Source organism: Orbicella faveolata, unplaced genomic scaffold (genome assembly GCF_042242905.1).
Source record: "Orbicella faveolata isolate gen_17 unplaced genomic scaffold, um_ofav_v1 contig_24, whole genome shotgun sequence".
In the NCBI taxonomy this organism is placed as follows: Eukaryota; Metazoa; Cnidaria; class Anthozoa; order Scleractinia; family Merulinidae; genus Orbicella; species Orbicella faveolata.
In genome coordinates, this window is record NW_028301552.1 from 25,316,800 (window position 1) to 25,332,500 (window position 15,701).

Sequence of the window (15,701 nt, forward strand, 5' to 3'; positions counted from 1 at the left end):
CCAGCGACAAAAATACAGGACCACGTTTTTCTATTACATTGAAGACCACATGCAAAAAGTCAAGCCCTTTTGCAAAAATTTTCTTTTCACCCAAATCGTCAAATAGCATGGTTTTGCACTCACCCCTTCAATTAACACATTTCTCCTAAGTTAGATGCAATGAGTTGCTGTTCCATTTTAAACTTATACCTTGATGATTGTATATTCTTAAACTGTACTTAGCATCTGCAGTGCCACGAAACTACATGTATCTTATTGAGTCTGTTTTATTACATTTTACAATAAATGATTACATGACTGTAGCTTGTGGCTTGCATTTAACTTTTTCACTGGAGAAGATACGAGTTGAAAGAGAAATGTTCCAGCTATGTAACTACTTACTGGCTTGCTATTTTTTTTTGGGGGGGGGGGGGGGGGGATTTTGTTAAACTAAAGTTAGAGCAGTACTTTAAGCATGGTTTTGCACTCACCCCTTCAATTAACACATTTCTCCTAGGTTAGATGTAATGAGTTGCTGTTCCATTTTAAACCTATACATTGATGATTGTATATTCTTAAACTGTACTTAGCATCTGCAGTGCCATGAAACTACATGTATTTTATTGAGTCTGTTTTATTACATTTTACAATAAATGATTACATGACTGTAGCTTGTGGCTTGCGTTTAACTTTTTCACTGGAGAAGATACGAGTTGAAAGAGAAATGTTCCAGCTGTGTAACTGCTTACTGGCTTGCTATTTTTTTTTTTTGGGGGGGGGGGGGATTTTGTTAAACTAAAGTTAGAGCAGTACTTTAACTGAAGTTACAGGAGTTCTTAGTGCTTAGTGCTTAGTGGAGTGCTGAACGGAACAAAATGTGGACGATATTGGGCTTGCATTTACGTGGCTTTGATGTCCGTAAAGCCCTATGAAAGGATGCCTTTACAGTGCTTTAAAAAAACTTTACGGACATAGCAAAGTACAGCTTCACGCAACTTTACGATACGATAAAGTTCCGTAAATGTATCCCCTTATGCGTCTTTACAGAACCCCGTAAAGATGCTTAGAGTACAACTTTACGATTTCGTAAAGATCCGTAAAGTTCCGTAAATACGAGCTTTACAGCAGCTATACAGCAGCTTTATGGAACAGTAAAGTTGCTATTTTGTGCTGTAATTTCTACACAGAGGTCAAGCATTTTCAGCAGGTTTGAATGGAAATTACTGTGGAAAAACGGAAATAATTTGTGACTGCCAGGTAAATAGTTTTTTCAAAAACTGTGCCTGTGAGTCACACAAACCTTGGACAATCAGGACAATTTGTGACTTGCAAACCCAAAAACATTGTATGAAATCACTTGGTGTTTCTGACCAAAGATCAAAATGCTCTCCTCTTTCAATTGATACTAACTATAATTTTTTTTCTGGAATTGATTATTTATGAATTTTTGACTACCAGGTATCTAGTTTTTTGAACAACCGTGCCCTTGACCATGAGTCAAGATTTTTTCTAGTATGCCGAGGCTAAGAGAATTCGTCCACTACAAAACCAAAGTATTACTTAGAATTGCTTGGAATTTCTGAACAAATATGAGTACTCTTCAAGACTTGTCCATGGGACATCAAATCCTGCCATCTTGCAGTTACAAGGTGCATGAAACTCTGGTCACTAAAGGCAAACTTGTTCTTTAAGGAACCTCACCAGTTGACTAAATTCACTTAATAGGTCCACTTAAACAATATTTGGCAGAGAACACTTCACTTCAAAGAACTAATTGCAATATTTTTGGGCTTACAGACACTATGGCCTTATTCGCTAATGAAGCCCGATTTTTTCAGATTTAGGGTGTTCTTCCAGGCATGTTCTCTCCAAAACAAAGTCGGTGACCCTCCATTTTTAACTTGGAAAAGATTTTTTTTCCAAGTTGTAGTGGCAAAGCGACTTTACTCCATCACTCTTTCACTCCTTCTCTCCTTCACTGGGTCACTCCCTGTTAGACATTTGAAATCCCCAGGGTACTCCCATATGAAAAGGTCAGGGATGCTCGTCGGAAGATTTGAATTTAACTCCTAAAGGAGACTAATGTGGGAGTTGTTTGAGCTTCATAAGACCACTAAAAGATGCCACTTAAAACGGAATAGGTTCAATCACTAGCCACTGTTCAAGAAAGGATCCCACCCGCACTTGTAGACCCAACTCGCGTACTCTAGAGATCAGCAGAAATCAAGCCTGAAAACAGAAATGAAATGAGAGCGTTTCTTTTATTATTATTTCCTCCAGTGCACCCTAAAGGATACTTTGACAGCTAAAAATGGTGATGTTTCATCATCACCAACTAAATGAGACCAGAATCCTTGATTTGTACCCGAGATTATGAGCATCCCTGACGTTTTCATATAGGAGTCCCCCCAGGTTTCGAACATCAGCCATCTAAGGCTGTTTTACAGTTGCTTGCAGCGTGTCAAGATAGATATTTTCGAGAGGTAGAAGGTATAACGATTTTTTCATTGTAAGGAAAATACTTATGGTTCTTCCTTAGTGATTCGATTCCGGGAAGGTCTTCATGGTTTTTCCTATGTTATGTTACCTATGTTACATTGTGAGTTCGAAAGCAATCAATATAAACGAATGATTAAAGGCTCCAGACAATATTTTACCCAGGCAGTGAGGCCTAGGTTTAAATTTCAGCTCCGTTTTTCTTTTTTTTCCTTGTTCAGTCACAAATTGCCGTCTGATCTCTAAAGTGCATGCGTCACCTGTGCATGCATACAGCACATGGAATTTTCAGAAGTTGTCGTCGTGAAAAGTTAGCATGGATTCCATGATTTCTAGGGCAATGAAATCACATACATACAAACACACCGTTCAAGGTAGACCAACACTAAAGGATGTTAAGCGTTTTCTGAACGGGTCGGTCTGCAAGCCTTACGAGAGATCAATTTACAAGCAGACATTTTGAGTGAATTTATCAAGAATAATGTTATAACAAATGAGCCATCCACCGGGGCTATCAACTCTTCAACTTGACAAAAAGCATCTTCCGAAGCATTATCGTATTTTTAGACCTGATCATGAATCAAGTGGAATCCCAGCAAGAACTCAGGAACATCTGAGCAACAAGAGCAGAAAGGTTAGAGAATTTGTTTACGAATGTATCTATTCAAGTGCACCTAAGTAAAACACTCTGAGAAACTTAGTGAAGTATAATAAAGATAAAATCTCAAACTACATGATATTCTCTCGTTATTTTTTTGTAACAAACTTAAGTGTCTTTACAAGAGTAAAACCCATGTAGCGAATTATTGTACATTTAAGCTGAAAGAAACTAATGTATGTTGACCTCAGCAAAACAATTCTTGGCTTACACAGTCACGCAATCCTGACGCCATAAAAAGATTATTCGAAAACCATTTAGTGGATAAAATCAAGAAATTGTGGTGTTATAGGAGATTAATAAAGATGACACTTTTCGAATTTTTAAGTCTGTGCATTTTCCCAAACCTCAGATATTCATCGAAATATTTTGCACAAATTTACAGAGACCAGTATGGAGCCGCCATATTGGTGTACCTCCGCGGTACGCCAACATTGCAGCCGGAAAATAGTGTAAACATCTGGAACTTACTTTGGCTATCTAGGCAATTGATTATCTGTACTGAACAACCAAGCATTTACACAAGCACTTTTCCTAATACTTTAACTTCTGAATGGGCTAAAAGTCACAAGATTAGTATATGTTTTTCGACAAATGTATTCGTAGGTCTATGTCACGCACCGCCATAACTCTGAAATTCAAAATGTCTTGCTTGCTTGAGAAACGCAAATAACAATGACAAAGGCTAAGGAAAATAGACTGAAACGTTTATAGGCTGATATAAAGACCTTGGCTCATTTCACGCCCTAAAGACCTGCAAACTAGTAATCAGCTAGTAATCGATTCCAAGAAATGCAATCAAAAGCACAATAGCTTAGACTAGCTTAAGCACATCCATTCAATTGAATTTCGTACAACTTCAAATGCAGAACATTTAGCTCAATTGCAATATAGCTAGTGCTTCTCAGTATAATGACTGCCTGGGTACACGCAGCAAAGCGTCTAGTTTAACACAAGAAATGGAAAGACAAACACTACCTTTCAGTTAATGGTTTCTTGACAGAAAAAGAAAAAACAATGAAGAAGAAAAGGAAAAATCATCAGTAGACGTCACTGGGATTCAAACTCCCAATGTATCACACGGCAAGCCTGCACTTATCACACTGCGCGAATTGCACATCAGTTACTCAAGGGGCCAAAGTATTAATAATTTATTTATATACCGCAGGCTCAAGTATTTCGCTCACTCTATACCTCACTTTTGACCAAACAAAATGATCTTGCGGTTTTTGACTGCTGCACAAGGAAGACATGTACAGATACATGTAATGTAAAACATGTAGGGAGGCCTGAGTAACAGTTTCTTAACGTTAAACTTTTTCATTTTGCAAATATCACAACACATCCTTGAATGGAAAAAGCTTTATGGGCTTGTTCGAAAGTTAGACTGCCCTCACATCACATGCAAGTAGTTCCTTAAGGAGCAATGCCTTATAACACCCTTTCATAATTTATTTTCCAAGTTCAGTGGCTCACAGCCACTTTCATTAACTTGGAAAATATTATTTTCCAAGTTGTAGTGGTGAAGCGACTTTACTCCATCACTCCTTCACTCCTTCACTCCTTCTCTCCTTCACTGGGTCACTTCCTGTTAGACATTTGAAATCCCGGGGGGGAACTCCCATATGAAAAGGTCAGGGATGCTCGTCGGAAGATTTGAATTTAACTCCTAAAGGAGACTAATATGGGAATTGCTCGAGCTTCATAAGACCACTAAAAGACACCACTTAAAACAGAATAAGTTTGATTACTAGCCATGTCCAATAAAGGATCCTGCGCGCACTTGTAGACCCGACTCGCATACTCGAGAGATCAGTGCAAATCAAGCCTAAAAAAACAGAAATTAAATGAGAATGTTTCTTTTAATTATTATTTCTTCGAGTGCACCCTAAAGGATACTCTGACAGCTGAAAATGGTGACCTTTCGTCTTTGATTTGTACCCGAGATGACGAGCATCTCCGACCTTTTCATACAGGAGTTCCCTCCTGGGTTTCGAACACCCGCCATTTAAGGCCATTTTACAGTCGTTTGCACCGTGTAAGTTAGTTATTCTTTGAATTTCTGATGCAAGTACTCAATATCTTACTGCAGAAATGCTCTACATTGAAAAACTTTTCGCATGTATGTTTTTATAAATAGATTCACTCACTCACTCATCCTCTTCGCTCCTTCATGAGTGGAGCATAAAGTCACCTAACAACAGGTGCCATCCATCACGGTCTTGAGCTTCCTGCTCAACCCCATTCCAGCTTGTCCATCCCAGATCTTTCCTTTCGGCTTCAATGGTGCTCCTCCAAGTGATCTTTAGTCTGCCGGGCCTTCTCTTGCCTTCTCAAACTCGTTAATAATTCATGAGCTCAACTACCAACCACAAGATGTATGCCACATCACATGCATGTGTTTGGATACCCAATGAAAAACAGTATACCACTCTCCAGTGAGAGTGGTATATACCTCTAAAATATGCCCAATGACAACTTGCACAAAATCAATGAATATTTATTACTCAGAAGTAACCTTGCTTTTACAACGTTTCCTTTTGTTTTCAAAGTCACACCTATTCGTGTTGCTTCCTTCATTTCTACATCCAAAACACGCCCAAATGTCACAAACCTAAGAATGCGAAAGAAAAAAAAGTAGTATTAAAAACAATACACACAAGTAGTTTACGCAAACCAAATTTTATTCCCAAAAAATGTAACTTACCTTCAGTTGGACATGTCCAAAGGGTTCAATGTAGCACTTCCATTTACATCAGAAAGGTGGCGCTTCAGTCCGCAAATAATTGAGTACAACGAACAGGAAGGATAACATTCCCCAGAAGAATTGTTTACTTCTTGAACGAACTTCGACAGCCAGTAGTTGAGACTGCATGCAGACATATCTGTAATCACCGTTTCCAAAGTTTGCACTCCTTCTTCAAAGTCTTTCGTGGTAAAAAGACCGCCGGGTTCCAAAGTACAGGACTTCACTAATCAATTTGGCTTCCATTCCTCGAAAACCTTACACAACCATTTGGTTTTATAAGCTGTTGATTTCGGTACTGCATTATCAACACTTTTCTTCTCATCCTCCACACTTTTCGGCTACCAAAATCTCTCGAACAACTTTGCTACAATATACATCCTGAACGAACGACAACTTGTAAATGCTGGCAACCCCAGCAACTTTCACATCTCAGACTAAATTAAATCACACCATAAATGCAAGTTAATTACGCCAGTAAAAAACATCATTGATATTGAAATTAACGAGCAAGGAATGTTAGACAGCAAACAATTCTAATTGGAAGTCTTTGTTTATTATTTCTTTAAGAGTGACCCCAGAAGTACTATTTCCAAAACTCCTGCTTTGTGTTTCATTGGGGTATCCAAAAACCTTGAAACAATAAAAGCCTCGTGCTTTCATTTGTTTCTTGGTGTTTGGATACCCCGATGAAACACTCGCTCTCATTTTGGAAATAGTACTTCAGGCGTCCAGGTGAGCGCAACTCTGCAGTTGTTATCATTTTCTCTCCTCAAAACATGACCGATCCATCTCCATCGTCTGACCTTCAAAGTTTCTGAGATGGAACCCTCTCTAGCTCTTTCATAGAGTTCACAGTTGGAGATGGTGTATGGCCAAAATATGCCAAGGATTCTTCTTAGGCATTTTCGATGGAAGATATCCAGGCACTCCATGTCAGTTGATGTAACTCTCCACATCTCAGCGCCATACAGGAGAGTAGAGATCACACAGCTCTTGAAGATTCTCAGCTTGGTGTGCTTGCTGTATGTCCTAGACCTCCAGACAGGATTTAGAGGGGCATATGCTCTTCTTGCGATTGACGGCCTGCGTGAGATGTCTTCATGTGACCCAACAGCTCCATGGACTATGGCACCTAGGTAGATGAAGGAGTTGACGTCTTCAACTTCTAAGCCATCAATGGAAATTGTGTCAGTGACCTTGGCGTTTGTTCATAGCACCTTTGTCTTGGTGGTGTTGATGCAGAGTCCGGTATACCTTGAGACCTGATGGAGGCGGCTGAACTTCTCTTGAAGATCTTTGTGCCGGCTGGTGAGAAGGGCTATGTCATCTGCATAGTCTAGGTCCTCTAAGACCAAGGTGAGGTTCCACCTCAGGCCTCTCCTTGCATTGGTGGTGTTCCTCATTACCCAGTCAATAATGATATTGAAGAGAAAACCTGACATGACACAGCCCTGCTTGACTCCTGTCTCTACAGGAAACCAATCTGATGTTCGTCCGTTTTCAACAGCACAACAGGTGCTTCCATCATAAAGCTCTTGTATGATGTCGACAAAGTTGTCAGGAATTCCATAATGCCTGAGAATATTCTGCGCTTGTCTCTTCTAACACTATCAAAGGCTTTCTTGAAATCGATGAAACCAATGTACAAGGGTGTTTGCCATTCAGCACTCTGTTCTAAGATATTCCTGAGGATGAAAATCTGTTCCGTTGTCCCTCTTCCTCTTCGGTAGGCAGCCTGTTCTTGCCATAATTTCTTCTGAACTCCATCCTGCATCCTCATCAGGAGCATTCTGCAGAAGACTTTGTATGGTACTGAAAGTAAGGATATCCCTCGGTAGTTGTCACAAATAGACAGATCACCTTTCTTGGGTATGTTATGAAGAGCAGATGTAAATATTTAAGCCTCTGGAAACTTCTAGAATGTCAAGTCACGCAATGTTTGTGCCAAAACCTTCTATTGTCACGCTATGGAACATTTTAGAACATTCTACCGAATGACGTAATGATAATGTAATGTTACATAAATAGAAGCTCCAAGAATGTTCTAGAATATTAGATAAATGTATATAAAGAATCATCTAGGTAATATAGATTGTCTCATTAGTTCTCGGCAGAGACCGAGAGAAGAAGCTATAAAGTCTCGTTGTAGTTCCCAGCAGAGACCAAGAGAAGAAGCTATAAAGTCCTGTTAGTTGTTCTCGGCAGAGACCGAGAGAAGAAGCTACAGTCCCGTTGTTGTTCTCAGCAGAGACCGAGTGGAAAAGCTATAGAGTGTTATTGCTATTGTAAAAACTGTTGAGGAACTTTGTTTAAGGTCAAGTGGACCATAAGGAGATCTCTTTGGAGACACCAAGATTTGTTGTGAGTTTGTGTCAGTGGTGACTACAGTTTAGCAGTAGGCTTAACTTAGTTTAGTAGTAGATTGTATTGTTTAGAAATCGCTCCTTTGTAGCTAAGATTATATTATGTATTGTTAAATAAATAAGTTGGGTTCGTAGAAGAGTTTCGTAGTATATCTTTCTGGTGGTCAAGCGAGACTGTAACAGGTATTTTGGCCAAGAGAGCTCTCTTCCAGTCAAATGGTGCTTTACACTGATCAAGAGTCTGATTGCAGATATTCAGAAGCTGGTCCAGGGCAATTGGAGGGCTGGCTTTTAGCATTTCTGCACCAATGTTATCCACACCGGGTGCTTTATCGTTCTTCAGCCGAGATATGACTTGTCTCAGTTCTCACACATGTCCAATATACACAAACAGATACCAATCGTCAAAACACGCTCACCAATCGTACCATTGGTAAATGATCACTATTCATCAAAGTAGACTTTTCGATTGGTGCCATTGGTACCATTGGTACGAATCGATTCCAATGGAAAAGTAGTTAGTCGATTGGTATACCATTTCTAAACTACATATATTAACAACCAAGGGCCGCGCGTAAACTACTTGTCGATTGGTACCATTGGTGCCAATGGTACCAATGTAAAAGTAGACAGCCGATCGGTATGCCATTTGTATTTGCATAAAGCGTGCGATCCCAAAAGCGCTAAATTAATACAATATGTATATTCTTCGTTCTTAAAGTGTGCGAGCCTAAACACACACTAAATACAATGTATGTTTTTCGTTCTTAAAGCGTGCGAGCCCAAACACATGCTAAATACAATGCCCTACATACAATATGTACATTCTTTGTTCTTAAAGTGTGCGAGCCCAAACACACGCTAAATACAATTTATATTCTTCGTTCTTAAAGTGTGCAAGCCAGACACACACTAAATACAATGTATACTCTTCGTTATTAAAGTGAGCCCAAACACACGCTAAATACAATTTATATTCTTCGTTCTTATGCCGTTTGTGTTTGCATAAAGTGTGGGAGCCCAAAAGTGCTAAAAAAGCGAAAAAGTGTGTGTTTGGGCTTGCACGCTTTGAGAATGAAGAATATACATTGTATTTACCATGTGTTTGGGCTCGCACACTTTAAGAACGAAGAATATACGTATTGTATTTATTTAGCGCTCTTGGGCTCCCACACTTTATGCAAACACAAATGGCATAAGAACGAAGAATATAAATTGTATTTAGTGTGTGTTTCGGCTCGCACGCTTTAAGAACGAAGAATATACAAAAAATATTCCTCATCTTTATAATGAGATGCATTTCACCAATGGCACACCAATCGGATAAGTGCGATTCCATTGGTACCAATCATACCATTGGTAACAATGGACGAGTAGAATGGACCCCTACTCAACCTGAAGCCATCAGAAATATTCCAAGTCTTTATAATGACATACACTTCACCAATGGAATACCAATGGATTGAGTGCTATTCCATTGGTACCAATGGATGAGTAGAATGCACCCCTACTCAGCCAGAAACAATTGGAAATATTCTACGACTTTATAATGAGATGCATTTCACCAATGGAACACCAATCAAATAGGTGCAATTCCATTGGAACCAATCGTGCCATTGGTACCAATGGATGAGTAGAATGGACCCCTACTCAACCTGAAGCCATCAGAAATATTCTATGTCTTTATAATGACATGTATTTCACCAATGGAACACCAATCGAATAAGTGCAATTCCATTGGCACCAATCGTACCATTGGTACCAATGGACAAGTAGAATGCACCCCTACTCAGCCCGAAGCCATCCGAAATAATTTAAGTCTTTATAATGACATCCATTTCACCAATGGAACACCAATCGAATAAGTGCAATTCCATTGGTACCAATGGACGAGTAGAATGGACGAAATAATCGAAGTCTTCATAATGACATGCATTTCACCAATGGAACACCAATCGAATAAGTGCAATTCCATTGGCACCAATCATACCATTGGTACCAATGGACAAGTAGAATACACCCCTACTCAGCCTGAAGCCATCCGAAATAATCTAAGTCTTTATAATGACATGCATATCACCAATGGAACACCAATCGAATAAGTGCAATTCCATTGGTACCAATGGTATCATTGGTACCAATAAATGAGTAAAATGGGCCCCTACTCAACCTGAAGCCATCCAAAGTATTCTAAGCCTTTATAAATCCCCATATGGAGACATTTCACCAATGGATTATCAATGGACTGAGTGCCATTCCATTGGGCTCTGTTTGTGTGTATTGGACAACCCTCCAGTTCTAGGATTGTAAAGGGGCCAGTGTCCATCTCTATGGGATCTTCACAGTCACCGAACTGACACTTTTCAGGAAGATCAGTTAATCAATTATTATTTCTTCGAGTGCACCCTAAAGGATACTCTGACAACTAAAAATGTTGACCCTTCATCGTCAACACCCTAAGTCTTTGATTTGTACCAGAGACGACGAGCATCTCCGACCTTTTTATATAGAAGTTCCCTCCTGGGTTTCAAACACCCGCCATTTAAGGCCGTTTTACAGTCACTTGCACCGTGTCAAGTTAGTTATTCTTTGAATTTCTGATGCAAGTACTCAATATCTTACTGCAGAAATGCTCTATGTTGAAAAACTTTTCACACATACGTTTTTATAAATAGAAGCTACCTGTAATTATATAAATAGCTCATTTCCCGAAGGTGCCTGCTCATACAGGCTTAACCATACTCAATTGCCGAAAAAGAAGACCTTGTAAGTCACAAAATGGACGAGCTGTATGCATTTTCAAATGATTCAAATCACGACAAAATGTTTTAGACGATCAGCAGTCAAGAGAATTAAGGAAAATTCAAACCACGTTTCACTGTTTATTGATATGATATTGTAAACAAATACACATAAATACCGGCATGGAAAAATGAGGAAAAATAGTTGATAAGTAGAAGAAATGACATTACACAAGGCTCGAAGATCTGCAGTCTTTAATATCGCCTTGGAAAGGGAAGGAAAAAAAAAGAAAAACAAAGGAGTGATTGCAACACGGGGTATTCGTACTTGGTCCCCATCCAAGTACAAACCCCGCCAAACAAGGCTTAACTTTGTTGAGCGGACAAGACGCGGTGCTGTCCTTATGGTATAGTGACTCTATGCTGACGACATTATTGTTAATTTCTAAGATGAGAAAAGGTAACAAAAAGAGCGAAAAATCACTGATACTGCCTGGGAAAATAAACAACCAAAAACATGAGAGGAATGAAAATGAGAATTATTACTTGCTTTGGTGACTGGACAAGAAGCGTTACTTTCTTTATAATTATTGTCTCGGTCTCTTGGACAAGGATAACTCGCTCTCTCGGACCGATAACTTCATGAATGTTTTCAACAGTGTTACATCCCCTCAAGTGTTCTCTTACTGTTTTGCACTATTTCTTAACAATGCCACTGCTTTGACCAGGCTACCGCATGGGGGAATCAGCTGATTTTTCAATACTTTTTTAAGCTGAAATGTTTCCACAAAGGACATCGAGTCCCTTTTGACAATGAAAGTTCGTCACAAACTTTCTAGAATACTACACAAATGGTTTCATATACAGTCGAAGGACAACCTTGGACGTTCCAAAAAGTGGTCACATACAAGAATGGGCTCTCATTGTTTCAGTTCAGTACGTGAAGTTTTGCAACTGCTTAAAATTGACGGCAGGTATATTTTGCACGTTGCAGGTTGAAATTTAATTAAAACTAGAAAACCGCTGGCACTAAAAATAATAAATAACCTATATACTCGTCAGGGGTTCTTACATAAAGTAGCTTGCCTCTTTCACATAGTGAAAACACGATCGATCCGCTATAAGTACTTATCGATCGACATGCTGAGACCAGTGAAACCTCTTCAAAGCCATCTGGATGACCGCTGCACAGATGTTTCCATCAATTCCACATTTGGCTCGGGTCTTCCCTCAGCAACAGAAGATTGCCATCACAAATGAAGCAAATAAAGAAAGAAATGAAATAATATAAGATTTTAGCCAAAGGAATATACTAGCACAAGCTCAGTGTGCTTTCATTTTGGTACTCACAGGGAAGAAACCAAATTCAGCAGATATTTCAGATGATATTTCAGATGTTTCTACAAAAACAATAATTCATTCCAGGCTTAAAATCATAGGAATATACTCTCCTCCCATCGCTTTGGCTGGTTTGGCACATAGGAAGCCACCTTTCTGAGCGATTGTAAACAGCATCATGTAACAGTCATGGTAGGTCTACCACCTGTACATTTCTTTTAAGTGCCTGCACTTTTCCAGTTAATTAAATTTCAACCTGCAACCTGCAACCTGTAAAATATACCTGCCATAAAACTGAGGCGTTTTTATTTCCATTTTAGTGTTCTCTTTAGTGATGGTTAATTTTAAACAGCACAACTCTCATTTAATAAATGCCAGGTGTAAGTTTATCTTTTCAATGCAATAATTGCAGGGGACATACAATCCAGTTTAGTAGGATGAGAGATAGATAGCTTTATATGACCCTAAGGTGGAGTCAAGTCTGATATAATCAATTTGCCATTCAACTTGTGGCCATGGAGTCTATCCATACTAAAATTTAAAAGCTTTAGAAAAACTCCAACAAATACGAATGTTTTGAAATTCCATTTATTGGAATACCTATTGGAACAAATTATATCAAAATGAAATAAAAAGAAGAATCACTGAATCACCAGTTGCATTTTCAACCACTTGACCCTGAAAACCAGGTGTCAAGTTACCATTTGTACCTAAAAATAAATGAGCTTGTTACATTTGCTTGCAACAAAAGCAAGTTTAAGACTCAGTGGTCTTATTCATAGGTTCAAAACTTCTGTACCACTCTGAGAATTCACAAAGTTTAAGATTAGATACTGTAGAAACTAAAAAAGTAAAAATGAAGTGGTAGCAATTAAGCTTACATTATGACTGTTCACAAAAAGCATTATTTAGCTTCAATTCATCATAAACAAAAACTTCAACTGCAAGAGACTTGACACAATTCAACATTGAACATCAGAGAAACTACGGAAAATACATTATATAAAGCGGTAAAAAAATATACTTTGATCACTATTGATAGAAAAGTACCAACTTACTCTTCATCCAAACCTTAGCTTCGAAAACACGAAGACAGCACTTGATAATTCTCCCTCAAGGTGGCATTTTCAGTGATTTCAAGATTTCTGTTCATATTTAACAGTATAAACCACATTTGAAAACACCTTTCCTCCAAAAAAATATCGGATCATAGTTTCAGTTCCCTTGATCATAATCCAGTGTAAAACAATGCACAACGACTCAGTGAGAAAGCGGAGAAACCTTTGATTTGTCAGTATTGCCATATGGGAACATACACAGACTGTTGGAAACACCACTTCAATACAGACACCTGACATTCCAACTAAGAGGAATGTTTTTAACACAAAAAAAAATTAACTCAAAAATGGTAAAATATATCATTTTCGGATTCTACGTTTTATTAGCTTTACAATGATATATAGTTTACCAAGGCTGTCTTTAAAGCAGTACGCAAAGAAAGTATTTTCCGGAAGAGACCCCTGAAGGTCTACAGTAACCCTAAATTCAATCACAAAAATACATAGATCTATATATAGTTAATACGTTAATTTGAAAAGGGAGTTTTTAGGTTATACCCACGTAAAAGAAACTCCCAAATCCTCTCAAAAATATATGTATATAAATAAATAATTTTGTTGAACCCAAATACAGAATCAAGTTTGCACCTCAAGATAACTTTACTCTTTACATCTCAGTTTGAGAAACAATTATTCTTACCTGTGCAAGATCTGTGTGAATTGATGTTAATTGTGTAGGCAACTGCTGGGCCTTTTGTATTGCAATACACATCATTCGTATTCCTCTCATTGGCTAGAAACACAATATAGACAAGTGATTTGCCACTTTTTCCAACAATAAAATACATAACAAAAACATGTTTGAGTTTGGGATTTCGAATAATTGTATATCATCACCAACTCTCTCTCTCTCTAGCTTGGTAACAACTGGTTTTCTTTCTTGACCCTATCTAGGCTCTGATCATTTTCCCAATAAAACATTAAAATGCCTCATGATGCAGTCAGTTCTACATGTTCAACTGAAGAATAAATGTCCAAACAAGAGTGCATTTAGGACTATACACAGTGTTCAATTACCGTATTACTCAATTTTCAACCCAGAATCCACTAAAACTGCTTATTTCTCTTTTTTGGCATAAATAAGAGAATGCAGGGTTCATACACTTTGTGCGAAAAATAATCAAGACTTTTCAAGGACTCAAGGACCATATTTTGAAATTCCGTGTGGGGTGAGGGTCCACCATCAACCCTCTGGAATGGAAATTCCAGGGGAGGTCAAGGGTGTTAACCTAAAAACCATCTGTGGTGAGGGTACGGATATTTTCTGGAATCAGACAATATGAGGCCACGCTAATGTACTAATTTACAAAGGAAAGTAAATATGGTGAAATACATGTAAGCAGTCATGCTAACATACTTATAATTACTCAAGGAAAGTAAATTTGGTGAATTGTGGTTGTACCAATGTAATTTAGCCTGCATACGAGCCAAGAAGCCCATCAGGCAGGAGCTTATCCTGGTTTTGGTAGCATGAAGCAACTAGGAGTATTTCTACTCCCCTCTGGGTGGCATTCCAGCCCATTACAGGGTTACCCCCAGTATTAAAAGTTGCCAGTACCCATTTGTATACCTGGGTGGAGAGAGGCACTGTGACAGCAAAATGACTTGCCCAAGAACACAAAACAATGTCCCTGGTCAGGACTCGAACCTGAACCACTTGATCTGGAGCCCAATAAAAATGGGGCCACTTTGCCTCCACAATAACGTAATAAGGAAAGCTCTAAATTACCTACTAAATAAACATTCTAAAGAAAGTGCGAATATTGGTACACACCATTTCTGTGTAGCTTGATATACTGGTGGGAATTAAATTTGGCTCATTGCTGATTTTTTTGTTTTGTTTCAAATTTTCACCAGTTATAAAAGCTCTGTTTGGAATTTAACCAGGTGTACATTTTATGTGGGCTCACAGAATAAGCATTACATACATTTCAATTATCATTCAATTGTAAAAGTAAAAACTTACCGGAAGTTTTGAATAGAAACTAGCGAGACAATCTCAGGTAGTGCAGAGTGTAATGTAAAGCTCTGACAGAATACTCATAACACAGTTCCTATATAACCCCTACCATTCACTCCTGGTTTGCATTGACCTTGCTAGTCAGAAAGGAATTTTGATGAGACATAATCCTAGCAGTGTGTATGTTTGACGTGTGTATTTTCATTCACAGTCCAAGAATAACTTACAGTTAATTACCGTTTGACAAGACAGTTCTTGAATTTTACTGTAGTGTTTTACGTTGATTTTTGCTCATTTCA

General features: G+C 38.4%; 1 protein-coding gene across 6 annotated transcripts in view; it reads right to left on the bottom strand.

Moving 5' to 3' along the window:
• The window catches only part of LOC110051717 (COP9 signalosome complex subunit 3-like), a 226,401-nt gene that overhangs the window by 195,316 nt on the left and 15,384 nt on the right, over positions 1-15,701 (bottom strand). For all 6 annotated transcript variants that reach the window (XM_089292882.1, XM_089292883.1, XM_089292880.1 and 3 more), the window contains exon 4: positions 14,083-14,175. In XM_089292882.1, coding sequence (XP_089149008.1) covers positions 14,083-14,175 — 93 coding nt within the window. The remainder of the gene's footprint in view (positions 1-14,082; positions 14,176-15,701) is intronic.